Below are 26,497 nucleotides of genomic sequence, written 5' to 3'. Positions count from 1 at the left end.
ATTTTTGCTTTGATTACCCCCCTTCTTAATTACATCCAATCCAACTCCAGTTTCCTGGGTAGAAGGGATTCGGGAGGCTTGTCTGTAATCGTCTACGAAGACAATGCTATTTCGGAAACCGTTCTAAGGAGATGTCTTCATGCCTCGCGCCGAAACAAAATCAAAACTATTTAAGAGAAAAGAGAACTGCCCAACTTCGAAAATGCGATGTAGCTATCGGCCGTGCAAGATTTCCTCATTAGACCCACATTACAGGATCGTAGCGTAATCTTATAGCTATCCCCCCCCCCTTCTGATATCGATCGAGGATAGGATAGAGTGCGGCACCTTTATGAGCAGAGACAAGTTTTAAGGGCCATCTTTCCAGAAAACGAGGTTCTGCATCATCAAGTAATAAGACTTTGAGAATTAGATTACCGAAGAATCGTTTTAAGCCTTATATATACGGATATAAGGTTGAAAAGACGGAGATAAGGAAACCTATAATCTTTTAGGGGTCGTTTGCGTGTGTGTTTTTAGACAGACTTTTCGTTAAGGCTTACTATGATGAGATCCGTTAATAGCAAAAATTGAAGTTTTTTTTTTTTTTTCCCTTCGAAGTCATTTTCTTTTTATGGATAGACTAAATGATGAATATAATAGATGTTCAATTCTTTATTTGAACTGGTAACTGAAAATTACATTGTGGATGGAGTCGATAAATTCCAAATATTTCATAAAAATTAGCGACAAATGAACACCCGGAAAAATAATTACTTGGACTTTATATATATATATATATATATATATATACTCACAAAAACGGTAAAGACAACTCAAAATCGCTAATACATAGAACATATACGTATAAAATACAAAATAAATTAAAAAGATGGGTAACATCATACGCATGGAGCGTGTGCTTCTTTGTATTCCTGTTTTTGAATGTCCTGAAGAAGCCCAACAACCCAGATGAGTAATTTGTTGGCATAAAATAAAATTTTTTATCATTAATCCACTTCCACTCCTTAGCCAAAAACTTAGTGTAATCTTAGTCTAAAATTACTTTGACTATTATCATGCTTATCCTTATAAGGACTGGCTTAAAGGGGCGAAGCAAGAATGCTTTTCATCTTCCCCGTTATCTGTAGAGGACAGTGTGTGGAAATAATAAGGTGTTATTGAGCAATTAAAGCTCTGATCATGGCAGGAGGATAACAGCAATAGCCGAGCCTCAGTTAGAACTTCATTGGCTACAGCATTGCCATCCATTACTTTTTCCAACTTTAGAATTTATTAAATATCATTTAAATCAATAAAAGGTGTGTTTAATAATTAACAAATAAATTTTATAAATTTTTAATATTATAAAAGTTTTAAGCAATTCAATGAAAGTAAAATAGTTGCATATGAATTTTAAATAAATTTTAGATCTATTTAAAATATTAGCAATTTTATGATATGTTAGTGTCAGATAGCTTAAAAGGCAATCTACGAATTCATTCTCTTTTCTCTTTCGTTAGTTTCGTATCCACAGATAAATACGCACTGATTATTACACATATACGCTTTTCATGTAAAGCTTATTTCATCGGAAGATAAGTACCCAACATCCCAACCGTCTGATCGGAGAGCTGCTATAAGTGAAGCTGACAGGTTCCCAAGATAATGTCTCCAAATGTTTTGAAGTAAGACTACGAATCTTTTTGATCAAACACCTGGGGCAGACCTAGTGGGTGAAGTGTTGACATGTATCTGCTCGAGTGATTTATAGTAGGTGTGTCATCTCAGATCTGTTGGCACCATTCGGTGGCGGAGTCACAGTACCATCAACGCCTTCTTAATTTACCAAAGGGTAGAGAGTTATTGCCTACTTGGGTTTCGGAGGTCGAGTCAATGGCTGGGGCTATCAAATGTCTTCTCCTTTGGATTTTGCTTCTTATCAGATTTCTTAACGGCTACTGTGCTTCCCTCATTAACACGCCAACCGGAACTCCGCTAGTCTTGTGCTGCTTACGTCATAGATTGACTTTATCTTTGGTAGGAACTATCTATCTTCTCTCCTGGAGACGAGGGGAACTTTTTTTTTTTTTTTGAAAAAAAAAAAAAAGGATCTTATCCTTTAGGAGGTTTAATTTTTTTGAACTAAGCATAAAAGATATTTACGATTGAATTAATGAGAATTTTATAAAGTTTTAGATTTAATCTACTAGAGGGCGCTTTGTCTACTTAATTGAGTTTATCTGAAATGCGTATTTGAATCATGAAATAGTGTTCCAGAGGGCTAATGTCCGTTTGTGTTGTTTTAAAGAGAGTTTCTGAATTACCTTTACTTCTGGCGTCGGCATAGCAGACGTTTAATAACATGATCGCAAGTGAAACCCATAATGTTCTTCTCTCTGTGGAAGGTCTCATCTTATCTTTACTTGGTTCTTGTAATCTAAAAATAGAAAGAAAAAAAATATAAACAACTTTGAATTTTATTAAATTTCTATAAATAAATAATGAAATATACCAAAGGATTTAAAATTAATGATAATTCAAAATAACACACCATAACGTATCTCATAATTATTTTATATTTAAAATTATTAATAATAAGCTAAAGCTAACTCCATAGGGAAATAACAGTAAAACAAATGGCAATGCTGTAGCCAATGAAGTTTTAACTGAGGCTCGGCTATTGCTGTTACCCAGCCATGACTAGAGCTTTTTAGCTCAATAACACTCCATCCACACAGATTTTCTTCATTCAGATGACGGGATAAAGAATCAAGGACTCAGTCCATCGCCCAGTTCTTTTAAGAACTCCATAGGGAGGGATACTGTGATTTATAATTAGGACACCATACTCTTGGAGGGTAATGAATGGATGGCAATGCTGTAGCCAATGAAGTTCTAACGGAGACTCGGCTATTGCTGTCACCCTCCTGCCATGATCAGAGCGTTAATAGCCCAATAACACCTTATTCCTACACTGTCCTCTGCAGATCACGGGGAAGATGAAAAGCATTCTTGCTTCGCCCCTTTAAGCCAGTCCTTATAAGGACTCCATAGGAGAATTTTAATTTTGGGAGATGCGGTAATTACTACCCTTGGAGGGTAATAGATGGCAATGCTGTACCGATTAAGTTTAACTGAGGTTCGGCTGTTGCTGTTACCCCCCCCCTGGGGTACTGATATTCAAGAGTTTTGAGTTCGCTATCATAAGGGAACAATTTGAGTCTCCGGGGAAAGTGTTCTCCGGCACGGCCCGCTGAGGAACTTTGTCGGTGAATGCTTTTCTTCGGAATTTGAGCGGTTCTGCTCGGTGGTGGTGTGTGGGTGGAAGGCCATCACTGAGTGGAGCCAACGCTGAGATGGACGGTCTTTCGCCCCCACGATTCAGTGGCCTACGGATTGTCCGAATTTTTAGAGACGGCTTTACCTTTAAATATGACAATGCTGTAGCCAATGAAGTTCAAACCGAGGCTTGGCTATTGCTGTTACTCTCCTGTCATGATCAGAGCTTTAATAGCTCAATAACACCTTATCCCTACACTGTCCTCTACAGATAACGGGGAAGATGAAAAGCATTCTTGCTTTGCCCCTTTAAGCCAGTCCTTATAAGAAACTCCATAGGAGAATTTTAATTTTTGGAGATGCAGTAATTACCACCCTTGGATGGCAATGCTGTAGCCAATGAAGTTCAAACTGAGGCTCGGCTATTGCTGTCACCCACCTGTCATGATCAGAGCTTTAATAGCTCAATAACACCTTATCCCTACACTGTCCTCTACAGATAACGGAAAAGATGAAAAGCATTCTTGGTTCACCTCTTTAAGCCAGTCCTTATAAGGATAACTCCATAGGGGGAAAATCGACCGTGAGATGCGGTGATTAATACCCTTGGAGGGTAATGGATGGCAATGCTGTAGCCAATGAAGTTCAAACTGAGGCTCGGCTATTGCTGTTACCCTTCTGCCATGATCAGAGCTTTAATAGCTCAATTACACCTTATCCCTACACTGTGCTCTACAGATAACGGGGGAGATTAGGAAAGGATTCTTGTTTCTCTCCTTTAAGCTAGTCCTTATAAGGACTCCATAGGTGGTAGATGGGATAAGAATAGCGACGCTGTAGCCCATGCATGTCGTAAGAGGCGACTAAAGTGGAACGCAGAGTTTCGCTGTCTTAGGTTTCTTCCAGAATTTTGCTCCCAGTGAGGGGGGGGGGTTAGATTTTGGGGGTTTGCCCTGAGAGAGCATTTTGAGTCTCTGTGGAGAGTGTTCTCCGGCATGGCCGGTGAGGAGCCTTGTCGGCGGATGCTTTTCCCTGGAATATGAGCGGTTCTGCTGAGTGGTGGGGAAGCCGTCACTGATTGGAACCAATGCTGAGTTGGACGATCTTTCGGCCACTCGTAGGGAGAGGTTCGGGGAATCGTCTTAAATTTTTAGAAAGGGCTTTACTTACATATCAGCCCATGCATGTTGTACGAGGCGACTAAAATGGGTACCCAGGGAGGGTAATGGATGGCGATGCTGTAGCCAATGAAGTTTTAACTGAGGCTCGGCTGTTGCTGTTACCCTCCTGCCATGATCAGAGCTTATAGCTCTATATGACTCCGTCCATCCATTTTCTTCTACAGATAACTGGGAATATGAAAAGCATTTTTGCTTCACCCATCTCGCCAAAAAATACAAAAAAAAAAAAAAAAACCTCCATAGGTGATCCTGAACAGATCCAGGGTAAGGATGGCAATGCTGTAGCCGATGAAGTTTTAACTGAGGCGCGGCTTTTGTTACGTTACACAGTCATGACTAGAGCTTTTAGTTCAATAACACCCCATCCACACAGATTTTCTTCAATCAGATGACGGGATAAAGAGTCAAGGACTCGGTCCATCTCCCACAAAAAACAAACAAACATAACTGCCATATGTCGATAGTAATGGAAGGTAATTGTGAAGAAGTGAAATATTTGAAATAATTAATTTTTTAATAATAATTTTGATGCTTAATATTTGTGTTGTATACGAATATATATATATATATATACATACACGCCTGAAAGGGGTTGTGTTTTGCATTATGGGTACATACTAAGGCAAGTGATATGAAGTCAGCTTCTATTATATACAAGTAGCTCAGACGTGAATATATTTCACGCGCATAACCTTGTTTTTCTTACTTGGGAAAAGGATTAAAATCAAGTATAAAATTTCTTGGCATCTTTAACATATATATTAAATTTAATAATCAATTTATGTCATACACTGTTCCTCCCCTAAAAAATACATTTTGGGGAGACATTAACGAAGCCGACTTTTTTTTTTTTTTTTTTTTTAGCCATTTTATACTTCATATTGAACTTATATTTTACACGTGCTCAGTTGTTTTTGATTTCGACCAACCATTTTTAACAGGCTGCTTACTTTTTAGTGCGATTCTGACAGCTATACAAGTTTCATTTTTACGCAGGTGGCGCCTCGGTATTTTAATGCTTTATAAAAATTAGTCATGCAATGCCAGATGGTGGACCGCGATGGCGTCAAGCCTCGATGAAAAATGTCTCCGAGTGTGCCAACACTAATCACAGGACCGCATTGTGTGACACGGATTGCCTACAAATATTTAGGAGCCGACAAAACCATTAAAATGAACAACTGTTTGGATTTCTCCGTGTATTTTGCGCAGGGCCTGTAGTCACGATAGACGAGTGTCGGTGGAAGTGTATGGAATGGAGATTGTCTGAATCAAGAACACGGTTTATAAAAATCAATAGATAAGTTATTTGCTTTTATAAATAGAACTAAAGCTAGAGAATTCATAACATTAGCACCGGATTTGTGTTTCTTTTGTAACTAAGATATCTTCATTTCAAGAAGACTGCTTTTCTTGATGAGATAATTTTGTCTGTAAACCCCCCCCCCTTAATTTTCTCCGACTCCCTGATATCTTCTGAATAATCCATTTATCACTGCAATCTTGGTGTCGAAAATAAAAGCCACGCTACCCTTCACTTGCAACTTTATTTCATGGGCAATTACATTTTCGCATGAACTTGTAGACAGTGATAACATGGAGCAGGGTAATTATAATAAATGGACATGTCTAGCATTAATCACTTTGTCTTAGGGGGTGTAAGTGAGGGGGAGAAAAAAAATCACATGCAGTCACTACCAGATTCTATGGGTTGCCTTCATGATCTGGTATTTTTCGATAGAGTCACTCATGCGGGAGGCTATATCGATGCCTTAAGCATTTGGTTTCGTCGAATACCAGTGGGGGGGAAAAGGGGGGAAGTTGTTAAGTCTTCTCGCTCCCGCTAGATCGATTAATAGCAGAAGCTATAAGTCAGTGTCCAGTCTCACTAGCTACGCTATCTGTCGTATCTCTAGGCCTTCTGTGGCTAACAAATCGAACGTCGAAACTCGTAGTAAATTATGCTTCTCCCCCATCCCCTATACGTCACAATCTCTCCATCACCTCAGACACACGTGGTCAAAATGAAGATAAACCACCTCAATGTTAATTAAGTCTAAACAGAAGTGCACAGGATGAATCACACAATGAGTCGGTAGATCTAAAATTTGTTCGCTACTAGCCACGCCTTAAAACCTTCCACAGTTTACGAACAATCTTCGGGTTGCGTTAATGACTTCTTAACACCTCTGGAAGGATTCTTACGCATCTGCCGGTTCGCATGGATGCGGTAAAAGTCTTCTTGAAGGTAATGCTTTATATTGAGAGAAGTTCGTTTTGACTAGCTTTTCTATACTCATATAGAATTTGGAAAAAGACGCTGATCACTTCTGTTGCTTTTCTTTCTACCTCTTTCATCCCCTGATTAGGAATCAGGGCATTTGAATGCACTTTTTCCAACCAAAGAGTTACGGAGGTGTCCATCGTCACCACTCATATTATTCTAGTGCCGCTGCATTCTACCGCACCAATACTTTTGTGAACAGATCCATGTTTTGTTTGACTTTTGATATGCCTGACAAGTACTAGAAGGAAAACTAAATCCGATATTTATTATATGATGACTAGCCATGTAGGAATGAAAATTAAATAAAGAGAAAATCCTTTTTTTTCTCGCACGGCTAACCTTTCTACCAATTCAAGACATTTTTGATTGGACTTTTCTTTCAGTTTTACTCTTTGCATTTGTTCATCCTGCACTGCCATAACGTTTCCAAATTATTCTACGAAACTACTAAGTGTCGCGTGTCATAACAACGTTTCTCCCAACAGTGTGAACTCTCGTTATAACGAACTTTGCTGAATTTTCACCGGGATAACAAGTTGCTTACTAAGCAAAATACGACCGTCTTGTTTCTCTTTTTTTTTTTTTTAAAGCGCAAATGGATTAAGGGTGAGGCAGAACTTTCCTATTGCGGCCGCAGATCTACGGGAGTATTTTTCTTATACTGTGGCTAACATTTAAGCGCTAAAATTGCATGAGTCGCTGCCTAAAGGTTGGCGATGCGGAATTTCTTAAAACTCTAGACGACTACTTTTACGGTGATGAACATCAGTTAACCCCCTTTTCGTCGCTTTCTCTCTGACTACCCCCTCGGAATGGCTTCGCGAAAGAAAATTCACTGACTCTGATCGATACATGTGGCAGATAGGGGGATGTAAGGAAGAAGTGAGTGCGATCGTTGACCGTCTGAAATAAAGTTCATTGGATGACAGAATGGAACGCAGCGAAACACAAGGTACGGCTGCCAGTTAGAGTGATTCGCCATCCCGAACTCCGGCTCGCTAGGATGACAGTGGATCGTTTGATCATCACCTTCCACGAATTCCTTTTACAAGGCGACAGGTGAAATCAAAAGAAGGAAACCTTAAAGACAACAGTCCACTTTTAACAATTTCTTTTCGCCAAAAAATAAAGTGCCGAAGAATACAAAAATTCATTTATTTTCCCGCATCCTGGATTTCTGTTGTTCTTAGCGTTATTGTTAACAATACATTACATATTTTAATAAGTTTTTTTAAATTAATTAGATTGACATGTACAACAGAAAAATCCCTACTCTAAAATCAGTCGATTCGAATAATTTCCGGTAGGTCAAACATGAGATGAAAACAAGTGGGCAAAGTACTCTTAAAAATGGACTTCGAGTGTTTGAAAATAGGTATTTGCTGTTTCGAATACAAGTATTGAACTATCTTTGGATTCGAATATGAACTTATTAAAGCGTAATCGTACTTAAAGTATTAAGCAAGTACTCATTTTGAGTCAGTACTTGCTGTTTCGAATGCAAGTAGTGTGACCTGTCTGTACAACTATGAAGTATCAGCGATTAAAGTGTAAATGCTACCAAGCAATTGTTTTCAAAGTTTTGAAAATAAGTACACTTCGAACATTACAAGTACTGTGAACTGTCTGTAAAACTCGAAGTGTGAATTCATATACGAGGGTGTACTGAAAAGTTGTGATAATCACCATGAAGGAATTGAGGTACGTGACATGTCTTCTTATATATCCTAAAAGATAAAGAACGAATTATTACAATTTGATGAAACACGGGGGGGTTAAAGTATTTTAAGGCATGTTCTTTCTTGTGGTTATATCGGTTACTTTAATATCATTTTTGTTCTATCAGAAATTTTCAGCCCCCCCCCCCGTCTCGTACCTGAAGTATTAAGCAAGTACTTAATGCTGTTTCGTTTTGGTCTGTAAAGCTCAAAGCATGGACTAATTAAAAGTATAATCTCATTGACATATTAATCAGTGAATTACCTGAAGTAGTACTAAAAGTATTCAAACACATTAAGTAATTTATAATTAATTAAAATATAAAGTACTGTGAAGTATCAGCCAATTAAAGATTATCACGCATTATCAACTCAACGTATCATTTATTTAGTGGTATAAGTATTTAGAAAGTATTTGATGTCTATAACTACGTTAGTCATTTATATACTTCGATGTATTCAGAAGATTAAACAAAGTTTCGTAAGTAAAAATTAATTCGCAGAACTCACATGAACTTTAGATTAAAAAACACGTCAGAAGCGTCTCTGCATTAGTACATGGGATATTCTCCTTCCCCCTCCCACAAGTAATTATGATTTTTAACTAAAAAATGAAATATTGCTTGCTTGCTTACGGTGCGCATAAACATTATCACAATTGAGTTGCTCAATCGCGTCTGAGGAGACCCAACAATCTCGAAATAATGCTATGTCAGCACAGTACTTAATCACAAAAGAAAAATTCTGTTTATTTCAAGTATTTTTAACATCCTTGAAGTAATTACAAGTAGACTACTTTTAAGAAGTGCTTAAAGTCAAACTAGTTCACATATCAGAGCATAAATCATTCCACGCAATCTGCTATCATACAAATGATTCCAATTCCCGTAATTACAGCAAACATTTGATAAACATTGTCATTAAAACAAGTCTATTTAATACTTTAAAAAAATATGTGGCATCCATTCTGAAAAACCAGATCCCCAAAATACGTCCAATGAATATCTCGCAGAAAGAAGACTTTCACTTATTAAAATCCAATCAGTAAAGACAGTGCCTGTGACCTTTAGGCATGTTTAACGAAGAGGAATTATTCGGAGTATAGCCCCCCCCCATAAACTCCCCTCGTCATTCTCCCTCAGAGTGCCAATTATATGGCTCGATCGGAATTATCAGTATGCAGAAAACAGCAATTCTCAGCCAGTGCGGCAGCCACACCTGAACCTCCAGACTTCATTGGTAGCTCGTACACGTTCAAACTCCTCCACTATCCCTTAACGTCTTCATAGAAACGCGTGTTTATCTCCCATTAATCATCGGGTCAATGATTAAATAACAATTAATCCTAAATACCGAAATCCTGTAGCCAACCAATTAAAGTCGATCAGTTACATCATTCTCAACCCCCCCCCCCCCCCATTCCCCATCCCCTTTAGAAGACATCAACATTCGCTAATGAAGCATTCTCGATACGTTTTGGCATGAAGAATGAATGATAGCCCTAGTCATCGTATCCCTTCTCTTTCTTCCCCCCCTCAACTCGCTCAATGACACCAGGGGGGAGAAAGTAATAGTATGATAGGTGAAGTGCCACTTGTTTTGCTTGTATTGGTGGCACCATCTTTTGCGCAAGTCCAAATAGGACACCAAACAAGTGGCTACCCCACACCAAGTCAAAAATCATTAGAATGCCTAAAGGTGAGCGAAATCTTCACTTAATGATTTCTGTAAAAGAAAATGCTATTATTCTTTTCTCCATTGGGATTCCCTTAGGGGGAGGAGAACAGACGTCTTAAAACGCAGTTCAAATCATTAGTGACAAGCTCTCTTTCGGCAATAATAATTACTTTCGCTGAATTCTCAGAAGACATAAAACTATTAGTCCATTTTTTATATGCTATACAGATCAAGTATTTAAAACGAATAACCAAAGCAACTGGTAATTATAATTCATTTTTCACCGGTAGATGTCGCTTATGGAACATTCACATTCCAAATACACAGTAGTAAAATTGTATTTCTTCGATTAATTTTCACCGGTAGATGTCGCTTATGAAACATGCGTATTCAAATAAAAAGCAATTAAATTTATATTTCACTCTATCATGACGCACATCTTTCACCGATAGATGTCGCTTGTGAAATATTTACATTCTAAATAGTTGATGACTAAGAAATATAAACTATTCTGTGTGGATTTTTTAGCCTTCAATAATTACTTAAAATAGCATCATTATCAGTTATGAAAGCCAGTTTAAAAGCCACAACTTATCTATTCTGTGTTCATTGTTCGGTATATCGCCACTTTATTGTAATGATGCGTGCATACCTCACTTCCTCTGTTTACCGGAAACAGTACGATCAATTGCATCCTTTAAAAACGTGTTTGTAAAACGAAAATAAAATATTTCTAAAAGATAAACAGTAAACTTATTCTAAACAAAATCCACTGACGACTTTGTTGAAAATGAAAATAGCAAAGCCATTTTTTTTGTTGAGTTGTTTAAGTGTGGGCTGCGGTTGAAAGGCCAAACTCCACCCCTTGTTTTTCAGTAGCTTTACTCGACAACTATCCCGTATTTCGAAAGCAAGTCCCCCCAGCTTCAAGAACAAACGTTACAAGTGCGCTAGCAAGGTGGTCCTTTGATAATCACAGAGTCATTAAGTCAGGTAAAACGTCCCCTAACTATGGTGACCTTTCCGGTATCATCAAATCGACAGCACGGGTGGGGAGTGGGGACAAAAAAAGAAAAAAAGAAGAGAGACAGCCACTGCTGATCTCCAGGGTAGGTTTGTGTTGTTAGCTTCTTTAAAAGTGACATCCGACTAGTTTTTGCTCCTTACGGCAAAAGAGAACAACTACGACCCTGAATTAGGGAGTAGATGGATGTGACTGATTCTCCGATGGGGGTTTTAAATAGCGACAGCATATTCCCCTTCCCCCGTCCCCTCTAAGAGGATGTACATGATGTCAAGCGGTACTTAAGATTTAATGTCTCCGAAGCAATCATGGCGGGTGTAATTTGACTTCTTTTCCAGACTTGTGGTTCTGTTGAAATGAGACTCGCGGAGCCATAGGATGATCGTCGATATTAAACTTCCAATTTGCTTGGCCGGAAATCCTTTATCTTGTTTTGTTTTGCACTACCGAAATAAGAATTTTAATCCTCATCAGGTGATTTCTGAGGTACTCCATGATTATCATTAGATTGTGACTTCCCAAAGGAAAATGCTGTTGACATTTTAATGATAATAATCCATCAGTTGTTACACGTTTAACTATTGAATTATATAAAAGAGAATTATAGAAATGTTGCTATGAAGGCTAAGAAAAAGTACTTGACGAACGTAGAGAATAATGCAATGTGTACACGGAATGTCTAAGCTTATTTCTGATCTCATTTTGCGCCTGCTTTGTTTCTAATATCGAAAAATCTCACTCATAATTCTTAAGATTATCTGACCCAACGTGGGGCAATTTGAATTTTTTTGAGGGGGGTGGCAATTAGAAAATGACGCTGCATTCTCCATCTCATCCTCGATATACTCAAAAAACTCACCATTGTCGGCGATAAATTTTCGATGTTGCAACCCTGATTTTCCGAGAAAAGAAGCTGACATCATTAGTACAGCAGTCAACATAAATACAGTATCAAGAAGAACTCTCAGAAAAGAGCAAAATGATGAGTCTATTATAACTTTATTTAACATAAAAGGAACAATGTTGCCCTTCCAGTCGTCATATTTAGTTGAATGTGACTTTAATGCTGTAAATGACTTGCTACTGAAAAAAGAAATCATCTGGATATCACAGATGGGGATTCGAGATTGAAAATGACTAAATGAGTACCTCTAATAAAAACTCTTTGCAGCAGACATCAAGCTCAAGGATCGCATTAACTTGGAGTTTATTTTCCCGGGTTCAGCTCGATTTATGTTTTATAATATACAAGGTGTAATATAAAATTTATATTCATTGAAGAAACTCAAATTAAAAACAGTTTTACCTTTTTTTATTTAAAGTACTGAAAAAGTATATTATACTTTTTCAGAACTTGGCTGCTATTATGCTAGGGGGGGCATCAAAATCTTTGAGGCGTTGAGGTGGGGCATGATCCAAAAAACGTTGGGAAGCACTGATCTAACCGTACGAATGTCTTATAACCTCGATGCAATTGCCGGGATTGGCTGAGTAGATAGCTTTTCCAACTCACCGGCTGTTGGTTCGAATCCCATTGTTGTATGAATTTTTTTTTTAGGTGGTGAATAATTTTCAGAGGCGTAAGAATGCTCTAGGATTGGGGCAGTCGCCAATGGCAAGATGTTTTTATCGTTTATCGAAATTGTCACACTATAAAAGGCGCTTAGCTACGAGTTTCCCAAGAACGCTAAAAGCCTAACTACGCTGTCCATGATACCAATACAGTACTACATTAGGTTTGCTGTCTTTCATGAGCAGTATTCACATAAAAAATATAAATAAATAATGAACATCTGTAGCTTCCTAGTTAGCTTTTAATTAAATGGAACTGCATAAAATACTTGGTTAAAATTATATTTTTTTTTTATTTGTTTGAAATAAGCTGGTTCGTGTTTAGATGGTATGGTTCAATGTTTGTTAAATATTTTGAGACCGAAAAACTCTGCATAAAATATATTTCTTTTTCGAGGACTTCATCAGAAATGAATTATGAAAAGCTACTTGAAATGTTTTAAGCAAGAAAACATACGTAATGTTATAAATAATAAATGTTTTAGAAATAAGTCAATTTAATAAAAATAAACAAATAATATTTTCCCCCATTCGTCGATCAGAAACCACATCTGACACAAGTTATGTGTCTGTATAGATTTAAAAATCGAGACGTAAATACAAGACAAGAATAAAATTAAATACGGATGATACTTTCGTTAAATTGTTATTTATCTATTCATCTTTTTATTTATCTTTACATTTGAAAAGAGATAAAACGAACAATACTTAAATTACAAGCTCATGACAATATATGTACTGTACTATCAACTGCTAAGAGGATAAATCCATCTACATTTATTACAAGTCAAAGAAAATAATAAAATTTAAATGATTAATTACATTTCCATGAAGCACGTGAATGAGGAGTGCTATTTAGCGTGATTTTCCAAATGATGAAAGTTTAAAGTCGTTTTTGTTGAGGTTAAGATGCTGAATGTGTACACACTTGTAATTCAGTTTTATTCCGATGAATTCTATGGCTAGTTGACAAATCTCAAGAATTTGTCTACAAGCAAAATGCGTTCACCATTTGATTGAAAAGATCCGATAAAAGTTTCTCACATCGTAGACTGAATTCGAACCCGGTTCTTGAACTACAGAGGCTCCATAAGTATTGGTTAAAAAGATTTTACGCATCGAACACTGTATGCCATGTATTTAAGGCATTCTCACAATATTTGCAAGTCCCCCCCCTCCCAAAAAAAAACATCTTCATGAAGACTTATTAGGTTGGGGTTCAGGCTTTCATTTTTGTAAAATGTACGGAATGATTAATCTTTGAAATGTGAAGTATGCCGACTAATGAGCGCTGAGATTGTTTGGTTTAGTAGATTACGATTTTGTATTGATGCTTTACAACCAAAGCAATGAAGTCTACGAGGACAGTTTATTGTGTCAAGTGCCCGTTTTCTTCTGTCCAATTTGAGGGACGCAAAACCTTTGCGACTTTGTATGAAACTAGCTTCATCTTCAATAGAAGGCTTAAAGAAGGTTAGATCTTTACGCCATCTGCCGGAACCTCAGCTACTTAACAATGAGACCCTGGTATCAACAAATTTCTATTTTAGCATCTATCCTATAAAAGAGAGAGTAGGTATGATTTCGCATCATAGACGGGATCCAAAGTCAAGTCTTTCCGTCCAAAGCGCATTGTCATTATCGACTGAGGTACGGAGTCTCCGGAGAACATGTTGGAAACTCGCAGATTTACGAAATGGTTCACGGCATTCATCAGTGGAACTCAACTCAGCAAAGATAATGAAAAGAATGCGAAACGACAGCTGTCGATGATCTGCAGACTGACCATAACGTGTACCAACATTGACATCTGTAATTATTCTCGGCAGCGGTCAAAGAACATCCCTATCACATGCGTGATTGTTTGTCACATCTAGAATTCCATAAAGATTGACATTCTGTTTTCTTGCACTTCTATCACTGTCGTGATTAGCTCACGGAGGATATTTTTACTCAGAACATCCAACAATTGCTTTAGCCACCGATCACGTCAAAACGCGTAGCACATAAATTATGATGTGAGGTTTAAAATCGGAGCTCATTTCTGCATGGGATCATCTGTAAAATATCACTTTTATAAGATATCTAATTAGTCTACTTCATCTGAACCAAACTACGCAAAAGAATCCGGAAGCTACTGTTTAAACCCACTTCTTGATCATTAAGCATGTAAAACATTCAAAAATTCGTGAAGGGAGTGCGCGCACTAAAAAGCACAGCCACTTGAATTTGCTACCCGACATCTGGTAGACTCGCTAAACACAGAAAAATGGCGAACCTTCGCCTCCATGGTAAACTGTTTATTCCATGGTGTATGACCTCTGGAGATACGCGAACCTGCTGACAAGGACTCCCTGACATCGTAAATGGATGTTCCCCTCGTTACTTAGGTTCTATGTGAACATTTTATTTTAGACTAAGCAATAAATCAAAGTCACTTTTTCCCCTTTAAAGCTAGCGAAATTTTACAAGCTCTCTTTTATAGGATGGCAGCTAAAATAAAAGCTTGTTGATACGAGGGCCTCATCATTAAGTAGCTCGGGTTCCGGCAGGTAGCTTAAAGAAATAGTTTAGTTGATGAAGATCAAAATGAGCCCTTTTACATTATTAAAGTTCCGACTACGGTTTCGAATCCCCAAATCCATTGTTAGAACATCTGTTGAAATATCTTTTGTGGTAACTCTTATCTTCAAATGGAAATCAAACATTGTGAAGGGAGGGGAAATAATAAAAAGAACAGCCACTTCATTCGAAATTAGAGCAATATTACTAAAGTACAGAACTAAACGGCTTCATTTTGGCATAAATAAGGTATTAAATTAGAGATTATTATAGAACCAGTCATTGTATAGCCAAATGTAGAATACATTTAAAAAATGTACCTCCGATGACAATAATATATTCTCATAAGCTCTCTGATAATCTTTCGAAACGTTTTAAGTAACTTTCAATATTTAGCTATAAAATATGGCTGTATCTATAATATTCTCTATGATACTGGATCATTGTTAATAAATTATTTTTAAATAATTAAAAAATTAAGATTTATTTCTAATACCTTTTAATAATAATGTTCTTCGTGATACATTAATTCATCTACAAATAAATCAGTTTGATATGTGATACCAAACTAATTGGCACTTATCTAATGTGATATCCAACTAACCTGATCTTGGGTTTGTATCCCGTCTATGATGCGAAATCGTACCTACTCTCTCTTTTATAGGATAGATGCTAAAATAATAAAACTTTGATATCAAATTAATGTGATTTGTTTGATTGAGATATCAAATTATCTTGATTAACTAGGGAAAAAGCTCTGTTGTCCACGCCCAAGACCAGCTAACTTGGCGATGGCTGAAGAAGATCCTTAAGCTCCTCACGTCGTCGACGGGAATCGAACCCAGGACACTCCTTCCCCACGGATATGGTTGCGAAGCGTAAAGTCACTAGGCTAACCGCGTGGACATTTTACGGTAATTTATGTGAAGGAATGGCTAGTATGCAATCGCCATCCCAGCAACTATACGGCGCGAGGTAGTTTCGGCGTACTTGTCACGATTTTGTGTGTGTAGTTTTTGCACGAATCCCATCCGTCAAAGTGCGGAACTATGCTACGTATTTATACAAAACTGCACAATGTAATGGTACCCTGTAATTGTTCTTTGCTATTTTAACTCATGTTTTATCCCCGCCTCACTTCCAACCACGTTATATTTCATATTGCACGATGTGAATTAATGCGTGAGTATTAACGCAAAAAATTCAAGTAAAACCAGAACAGGAAAACTGGCGAAACTATCGCACATGGAGAAAAGAGCTTTCTACTATAGTTAACTCGAGGAATGAAGTACATGGTTCTAGTAAGAAAATTAAATATAAATTGTAAGGCGAAATTAAGTGTGTACAAATAATATTTCCAAGAATTCCAGTGTCTGTAATAGACACATGGATATATCATAGTCATATTAAAATATTATGAGACCTCGTGTCCCTTTCAGCGTGTGCGTTGCTAAGCAAATCATGTTAATTTCTCTACAGAATCCAGCTGCGTGCGCAAGGTAATTTCTAACAATTGGAAACGCTAACTCTCAACATTTAATAAACAGATAAAAGATTTTTTTTTTAAAAAAATGGAAATCTTATTCATATCACTGAATAAGAATGCTAGTTTTCTCAGAGTCTGCTTCTTGTTTAGAACGGGGGGGGGATAGTAAAAGAGGATTATCGTTCTCATTCCAAATGCTAACAGATGTCTTTTGTATCTAACTCTATAATTTGAAAACAAAGTAAAAACAAATTTGGAAAAAAAATTAAATCAAGAAAGGAAATTAAAATGCATTTTTGAAATCTATTGAATTCAGTTTATCCATTTTCTTATATTATTTGTGGACTCCAGTCGATCACATTATTTCAGTGTATTAAATTTTCTTTTTAAATATCCGATTTGCCAAAATGACTTGCTTGGTAAGTTTTCAACTTTTATCCATAGATGATGACGCTTATTCTCTATAATTAATTATATAAAAATAAATGATAAATTTATAAATATTTTTTTTTAATTCTTAAAATATTTTTTAAATTTTAAGTGAAACTTCATACACCTTAATATTTTTATGATCATAAAAATATATAGTGATAATTAATTGGTGTGGGGCAAATAGAGTAGGAGATGCTGTGATTATTATTATTGAGAGTAATCGATGGCAATGCTGTAGCCAGTGAAGTTCTAACTGAGGCTTGGCTATTGCTGTTAGCCTCCTGCCATGATCAGAGCTTTAATAGCTCAATAATACTTTATCCCTACACTGTCCTCTACAGATAATGGGGAATATGAAAAGCATTCTTGATTCCCTTTAAGCCAGAACTTATAAGTGCGGCAAATAGAATAGAAACGGTTGAAAAATCATTTAAAAAAACGTGTAGGAAAAAAAAAAACTATACGATCCAAATTCGAAGTATATTTCGAGAAATTCTTTGTGCTTACAGATATAATTTTATAAGATTGCAGATCTAATATGCATGCAGATAATTAAGATCTTGTTAAGTTCATTCGTGACATTCTCTCTCTCATATATACAAACACACAAACATTTTGTTGTCTTCAAGCGATGACCTAGCTTTGTTAATGCTTTTCTGGAGACGTGATAGCTATGTACCTAGAAGAATTAGATGTTCACTGATGCCTAAGATCTGAGTCGATCTTTGTAGTAGTGAAGGTGACCGCTGAGAGATAAGCAACGAGGCCGCAGACCACCACTTCCTAAACGATAACTTCTGTTGTCTCGGCAAAAGATAAGTTGTGCCATCTTTTACGGCAGTTACAATCCTAGTAACGCGAAATGTCAATTGGTGTTGCTTAGTAGCGAAAAAAAAAAAAAAAAAAACAAGGAAAACACAAGTTTTGGTTTTGAATATTTCCGATACAATTTGTAACATAATTAGTACATTTCGTCGCGTGCTATATTGTCGATTTCAAAACTGTTTCGTTGCGTGCTATATTGTTGATTTCAAAACAGTGGCAAAATCACAACAGAACACGTGATTTCTAACATTTTATTGTCAGATTTTAAGGAATGCCAACAAAATAAACTGTAATTTGCAGGTTAATACGTAGTGATTTGAAAAGTGTTTTAATAATATTTATTGATATAGTTAATATTATATTAGACACCAACTCTTAACAAACTTATCGACACCAATAAACAAAATCAGCTTGCTTGCGTCTATAATTATTTTCACATTAATGTTAGTTCTAGAAAGTTACATTTTTTTTCAGATTTTTCTTTCTTAAGTCTAGACTGGGAAAGAAGGGGGGAGGGTAAGAAAGAGAGGGATCTCATACCAATGACACTTCCCACTAGGACTGTGATATTCTCAAACTTCTAACATCGCTAATGACGGAGAAAGGAACGCACTACGGAAAATATTGAATAGTTAAGCACTACATTTGCGTCATTAGCTTATCAATCTTGTGTCGCCTGACTCGCTGACGAGCAGAATTTTTAGAAGGCTTCGGTCTAGAATTAAGTGACTATTAATAATGCATGCTGAATTTCTAAAATGATCTCAAAGCGTTGACGTTCAACCCCCCCTGTTCCCCCATTTCCTTTTAGCTTTGCATACAAGTTCATGTTGCAAAAAAAAGTATGCGACTTGCCTCCTGGAGTTTGTAAATTCAGCAGCGATACCCCTGGTGGTAGTGGATGTCCAAGATGCATTGATTCCTTGGAGAGAATCAAGTTAATATCCGATCTTCCCATTGAAAATGATATTAGTGATCGTTCGGTATTATTTGAACTGGAGTTTAGCATCTTTCTTGACGGTAATTTTATTACTTTGATATATCTTCTATTACCTAAAATCTAACTATTCTTTAGTTAAATATTTAATATTACTAGATGAGCAATCTACAAGGCCTACTGTTTGAGCAGAAAGAGGATTATATGTTGGATCATCGTCATATAAATGAGGTCATAACTACCAAGGCACATAATATTATCGAATTTCTTTATTCATTTATGCATTAATGAAACAATTCTTTCCGAATCACGTGATGATGAAGACTTTCGGCATCAACATGACATCTTTTAAACTTTTTTCATACCTAAGAATCAAAAAATTTTGACAAATCAAGACTTTGCAATTTCTTGGTTTTAAAATATCTTCAGCATCTTTTTGAACTTTATTGAAACAGAACCACGCTAAATGTTTTGTAATTTTTAAAGTAACTTTTAGAATATATTAAGTTCATCATTCCATAATAGTTTTGTGCATTCCTAAACAAACTATTGATTCGTTCCCCACAGTACTAAATGTAGACAGCAGATTCTCTATTGCGAAGAGTTGATCACTTGTACAACCATCATTCAATCCAAGTGGCGCACCCAGGGGGCCCTGGCCCCACAAAGAAAAAGAAAAAAACACTAGAAAATTTTCCAAACATCTTTTCCTAATTAAAATTCGTTTTTTTATTTATGTTGTGTCATGTCTTCTATTTTTCTATACTACTTACGAATTAGCGATCATTGCAGATGCTCAGTCATAGGTAAGATGCAATGCGTATTCTCAAATCGTCTATTCAATTCGGTCCCCCCCCCCAAAAGATTAAATTCTTGGTATTCGATGGAGTCCCCTGACCTAGTGTTTAACCTATCCGCTCTACAACCAAAGGGTTGCGGGTTCGACTCCCATCGTAGGCATAGATGTTCGTGTCATTGTACTAATTCTATATGAAAAAGGGAATTGCTAACCTCTTACTTCTAGTAGGAAGTTCATCCCCAAAACCGAGAGTGACAAGGAGACAGCAATATAACCAAAAATAAACAAGTAAAATAAAATATCAAGAGTTTATATGCGAAATATGTTTACCGTTAGTGTTGTACATTGTTTAACTGAATGAAAATTTTAATCAGTTTTAGTCCAACGGCTCCATAGGATCTTAAGCAAGTTAATATGTTTGGAGCTTTGGATATTTTCCTTAACAGAGACCCAACACAAATCACCCATTTTCAGCTTCCATAAGCCAGTAGATTTTATTAATTCTTGGTAACTATCGTTCTTCGCTACTCAAGTAATCCACTTTAATCCAGCCAACTGCTATCGGGGGCAATAACCCCATTCGTTCAATCCTCTTTATAATCTACATCGGCGTAACGTCCTTTCATTAAGCAAATAATCATTTTTCCTGTTTCTCCCCGAAAATCTAACCCTCGCTAGCATAATATCCACCCTTTTCACACTTTTACGAAAATACTCATTTCGTTCGTTACCGTGCTATCAATTTCATTGGTTTTACTACAAAACCGTCTTCGCTCACTTCCATTCCTTTAATGCCGAAATAGATGCGTAAAAGAGCCGAGAGGATTTATCGATCTCATCCACTTCGTTCGGTCGACTTTATAGCCGTAAACCGTTCGCAAAGCAGATTCGTCTAAGTGCTTAAATAATTCTTTTGCATGCTCGCTTAATATCGGCAACATCAACAAGGGAATTGGCTCTTATCATCATCCAAGCTACGGTAAAGACTTTCCCAAAGCATTGCAATAAACTGTTGTCATCTCTCACACTGAACCCTCCCCCCCCCCTCCCGTTAGTAAAGACGCTTAATGAGAAGCCAGTTTATCAGCAGAGCTATAAATTTTGTGTTAAATCAGGCTAGAGATTTCCCGTAGTTTAGCTTTAGATTCGGACCTAATTATAGGCTACTGGTAATTACAGCATCGGTATGGAAACTCGAAGCTGGCAATCACACAACTCTAAGCTTATTCGATAGTAGGCAAACTAAATTGGAGGGATCTACGTAAATTATATTGGCTGCTACCGAAAGCGGGAGAAATTGAGAAAGAGCTGTAAATTTTGCTACTCTGTCTTTCCACTACCTGTAAACATCGTCTGTGTTAATCTCTGTTGATTATTCCAACAATGAGAAATGTCCTGCATTGTTACCGTAAGCCAGAAGTGATATTGTTGCGATGCGTCCATTGTTGCAAATGAAAACGACAAGAGTTGATTTAGTTTTATCTGTCTATTGCTGCAAATAAAAACACGACAATAGTTCATTTCTTTTTTTAGATCTCTGTCGATTGTTGCAAATGAAAACAACAAGAATTGATTACTTTTTAAATCTCTGTCCATTGTTACAAATGAAAACAACAAGAGTTGATTTCGTTTAGATCTGTCCATTGTTGCAAATGAAATTACTAGCTGATTTATTCTCAAATGTGTGAATTAATGAAAACGACATTTCTTTTGCAGATATCGAACTATTTCAATTTTTATGAGCCATTTAATCAACCTACAGTATTGATGGCTCATTTTTACTATAAAAATGATGCAGTTGTCATAGAGATTAAAGAATTAAACACAAAGGAGTGTTCAACCTTCTATTCTTTACAACGAAGAAGGCGAAAAATAGTCTTAACGACTGAACCTTACCCGCGTTAGCCATTGCGTTCCGTAGAGAGAACTTGCCGATGGAGCCATAAATCGGCGTGTATAATCCCGTCGTGTCTGCGTGTGTCACAGTTCGTTTCGTCATTTTAAGCTTAAGCTCTTATCAAAACCAACCCGATTTATTTTCTTTGCTTTCAAACAAATGAACTAAATCGTGAAAACTTCATTTTCGACAAAAATCTGTTCTGTTTAAGAATCTAGTCACAGCCGATTCGTGTTTATGTCTTCATTGAAGATTATTGGATTAAGAATGGGGGAATTTGAAGCAAAAATTGTTCTTAAAATTTAATTTCATGAATTTCTAGAGTAATAAAGGTTCTGATTAGGTCACGTTTCACTCTTTTCGGAGCAACTCGAGGATACTTTCTGACTGTTCCGAACATTAAATTCACCAACCTTAAAAATAGTTTTATTTGAATACCGAAAATATCTAATTGCTTGAGGTTATGGTAGGGAGCAAAAGATTGAATCCCCTTGCCTTTAAGTGGAGAGGAAACTCTTTTTCTATCCGTGCTAAAAGATCCTAATTCTTTCTGATCGCAATTTTACATCTGAATGAGTTTTATGTTGTTAATATTCTCAATACGTTTCCAAGAAAGACCCCATCTAATAAAACTTCTTAAATACTTTCCGAGCCTGCCTCTCTTTCTCTCTCTCTGTCTATTCATCCATTAGTGTTGATCGTACGTTCTGTATGCCGTTTTTGGTCGGAAAGTCTGTGTTAGCGAAAAGACTCCTTGACAAACCATCATATTGGAATGGAAGCCACGTCTATTCTAGTTGCAATAAACGACTTGTGAAGTTTCTTTCTCTCTCTCTCTCTCTTTCTGTCTCTCAGAACACCGCAAATTATAAAGTTAGTTTTTTTTTTTTTTTTTTTTTTTAATGCATTGCACGAAGTACGCCTGAAAAGAATAAGGATGTAGTTAGGGTTACGGAAATACTTTTATTTAAAAAGAAAACAGATGCTTTGCCGTATGGCAATCTTGATACTGAATCTGTTTCTAAGGTTAAATTGTCGAGAATTGTCATTCCTAAGGAACACCATCTAGAAGAATTTTGCAGTTTCTTTGAGGCCCTTTGGTATTAGTTAAAACCCTGTTCTGAAAGAAGAAAATATTTATTTTTAATATAAGAAATATGCAACCTTGGTTGGATAGTGTCCTCTATCCGAAGCCTTGGCACGGATGTCTTTTAGATGGTAGGTAAAAATCATCGACTGTTGTGAGACCATTTCTACTCACTGGAAATATGAGATGATTAAATCAAAATCGTATCGTTTGAACCTACTTCCCGATTGTCTAACGCTTAGCTCGCTCGTAGTATCAAGTCCCACACGTTTATAATTTTTCACGGTGAGATTATCATACAAAAAAACTTAAAACAGTGCAAAAAGTCTCGGAGTCTACATACGTAATGTGCTAGTGACGCCACTGGTCCAACACCCAATGGCTTAACAATGCAAATCATTTGTTTCAGACAAATATTCATAACGTTATACTATTACGGTGAACTAAGGTCACCTTGAGAAGTAGAGGAACAGATCAAATGAATGCAATATTCTAATATATAAGGAGAAAGCTTCGTATCTCTATTTCAAATGTCTAAACCATAGATTTCAAACGTTAAATGTTTCTCCAATAAAAAGGCGTATTTGCAGTTTATGACGAGTAATTTAGTGACCTGACATGCCTCGATTGTCTGCTCACAGAGTTTTATTTTGATCTCTAACACGTGATATTAAACTCGTGCTGCATTTGTGAGCTTTAATTTTAACCCGCGTTTGGTCTTTGATCAGCCAATTTTCATTACTGTTAACCCACCAGGTCACGATTTGCATAATAACTGAAACTATTCCGTAAGCTTCAACCTACTCAGAGACAACACGGAGAATTCTTTCGATTTATTGATTCACAGTTAAGCGCTTGTCTCGACAAGTAAATTAAATACAAATTACAAAGTTCAGACTTGCCCGAAAGATGTTTTGGGTACGTTGGGAGTGATATTTCAACATCGCCAACATTTACAGAAAAAGTCATTTGTATGTACATTACTACAAAAATGGTTTTCATATCGACTCGAATATTTGATCGACATTAAAACGATTAACTGAACGACGTTGGCTCCACCTAGCGGAACAGCAGATAACTCGTGTTATAACTACTTCGCTTTTTTTGATTAAATGAGATGTAGGAATGTAAGATATTAAGAAAAAAATCGGACTAATTGAAAATACGATTGAAAGATTGCATAAGTATTGATCTTGCATACTTTTAAGATGCTAATAGAGGCGCAAATATTTTTTTTTAAAAAGGAATAATTAGCAGGAATTAATCATGCCCTTTGGCAAATATTATGTTAGGTCTGAGTACGATGTCTTGTTGTATGGTAACAATTCTTCTAACGCCTTAAGCAAGCATTTCTCAAGTAAAATAACTTAAAATCTGATATCAACGTAGGTTTAAAAAGTTGAAGTCAGCATTAAACGAACTGAAAAAAGCAACTGGTAGTCAAATACGGACTCTATTGAGAAACAACTGAGTTAATATTTCATTCCAATGGTAGGAATGCTATTCCTTCAAAGTTTCTACAGTTTTTTTTTTTTTTTTCGTTCACCAGGACTCGGATACTGAATAGAGCGGTAACCATTATCAATATGTTTATCCTCCCCAACAGCCCTTTTGTTGAAAATCCCCCCCATACTAGGGAGCGTGCACACTTTTGTTTGCCTTTGGCAGTTCAAATCCGGTTATTTTTCCAAAAATATTTGCTTGCGTTCACTCAAGTGAACAGTCTGGTTACGAGGCTGTATTAACCCAGCATTTGGGGCCTTCTTGTTCGAAAAGGCTCCGACAGAAGCTTAGCTTCTTAATAGACAAAAAATTGTTTTGGGCAAAATTCTGTTGGGATACAAATGGGTGAGAAGGGCTACTGTTAATGCAAACGAGGCTTTTTTCACTGCCAGTATTTGACCATTTATCTACCCCCCCCACACACACACAAGAGTAGGGAACGAACATATATCTAATCCATTTGTGGTAGATCAAAGTGGACTGGTTTACTTAAAGAAGTGGGTGAGGCTTTAAGTGTATTGGGGGGATTGAAAGGGAGTCAAGATAAACTTAAGTAGAAGATAAAATTAAGAGGCTGGAGAAATTCTTGAGATATGCCTTCAAGTCGTTCTTTTTGCGCCTTTACTACTCCGAACTAATCGAGTTTAGGGCAAGTAGCTTAATGGTCCCCTACAAAATGACTGAATATATCTGAAGGGTGGTGGATGAGAACACTTTAAAAAGCAGCCGCGGTTTATAAGATAGACAAAAGTGTTTAGTGAAGTCTGGGTTGTTGTAATTATTTGGTAATAAACAATGAACTCTATAGTAATGTTTCTAACGAAACAACAGCAAAAAGAGAGAGAAAGAGAGAGAGAGAGAGAGAGGGGGGGGGATCCTTTTAATCTGTTATTAAGATTTGCTTAAGATTTACAATTTCGGAAGGCAAGGTCCAATAGTATGAAACTACCTGAAAGTATTGGCTATAATATTAAATAAGCATTGTTTGACTTTAGACCCTAAATTTATAAAGGGGGTCTGAGTCCTAGACTCCGCAGACCCATGTGTATAGCAAATATGGCTGTCTATATCTGTTTGCGCGCACTTCTATAGGAATTTTCTCCTGACAATACAAAGAAAAGGTGACGCAAATCGCCCCAACCAAAACTAAAGACACTCACCAAGTCGACTCTCCTCTGGCTTCACGGTCAACAGGACTTGATCCCTAACTAGCGTGGCGTCCGCAAAATTCCTTTGAATGCTGGTTACACGTGGATCAGTCGCAGTCATCTACCCGTCGATGAAGCATTCAGTACAGACACAGGTAACATGTTGACACTTCGTACTATTTTTTTCTTTAAAAATCTTCCACTTTTTTTTTTTTTTGGACTGTATTACTCCACCGTGGGCATCGCCTTCCTGCCGACACCCCAACCCACTACAGAGAGGTCAACGCTCACATAACACAGAACAGAAGTAAAAATCTCCAGCAATCACTAGCCTTTGAATCAATGTTTTCTAACACCAGAGTTCACAGATGTGTCGTAGGCCAAAAATTTTTTCTTTTTTTTGTTTCCTTGTTTTTTTATTTATCAAAGTACAAACTTCGACTCCCGAAACTCCACAATCCAAACCGATCGCCAACAGACGCTAAACTGGTTCCCCAAATCTAGCGGCAGACAACCTTTTAACAACGCTAGGACTGTGAGAGGCGTCGTATTAGCTCGCTGTTCCCTCATTGGTCGCAACTCCGCGCGAGCTGGGGAGTAGCTCCACCTAGCGACGGTCGGTCGAATGAAAAAGAGGACAGGCCGCCGCTCCTCGTCTAAGACCAGGTGTTGCAGGCCGCCTGCGGTGGTGCTGAGGCGCATACAATTAGTCAAGGACACAGGAGCAGGTTTGACAGGCCTAAGTAATGGTCACCAAGCATCCCCCTGGACTTCCTGTGGCAGACAGCATAGGCGCCAGCCATACAAGCGCACTCCTGAACAGAATGCAGTTCCCGCATCGGAAACAAGAGTCAGTCTTAAGACCTATCTGCTGTAAGGAGATTCAGTCTGCACTCCACACTCATACACACATACAAAACTCCGTACCATTGAGACCCAAACCCCAAAACAGATAGTTGATTGAAACAAAAGAAACATGTATGGGCATTCTTAAACATTGTGTGTGTATGTATATGTGTATATATATATATATATATATATATATATATATATATATATATATATATATATATATATATATATATATAGACAAAAAATGTG

The 26,497-nt window shown here is 37.0% G+C and overlaps 1 protein-coding gene across 4 annotated transcripts in view; it reads right to left on the bottom strand.

Moving 5' to 3' along the window:
- Nucleotides 1-26,497, bottom strand: part of LOC150095557 (latrophilin Cirl-like) — a 134,235-nt gene that overhangs the window by 65,998 nt on the left and 41,740 nt on the right. For 3 of the 4 annotated variants that reach the window (XM_090409779.1, XM_090409776.1, XM_090409781.1), the window contains exons 1-2: nucleotides 25,409-25,862; nucleotides 2,307-2,419 (exon numbers count right to left, since the gene is read on the bottom strand). In XM_090409779.1, coding sequence (XP_090265905.1) covers nucleotides 2,307-2,394 — 88 coding nt within the window. In that variant the 5' untranslated portion in view covers nucleotides 2,395-2,419; nucleotides 25,409-25,862. Of the gene's footprint in view, nucleotides 1-2,306; nucleotides 2,420-25,408; nucleotides 25,863-26,497 lie in introns of those variants that run through there. The other variant, XM_090409780.1, reaches the window with a different exon arrangement.

The sequence above is a fragment of the Typopeltis vanoorti genome, chromosome 20 (assembly GCF_054136105.1).
Source record: "Typopeltis vanoorti isolate ZY-2024b chromosome 20, IOZ_Tvanoo_1.0, whole genome shotgun sequence".
Taxonomy (NCBI): Eukaryota; Metazoa; Arthropoda; class Arachnida; order Uropygi; family Thelyphonidae; genus Typopeltis; species Typopeltis vanoorti.
This window is presented reverse-complemented; position numbering and strand designations above follow the sequence as displayed.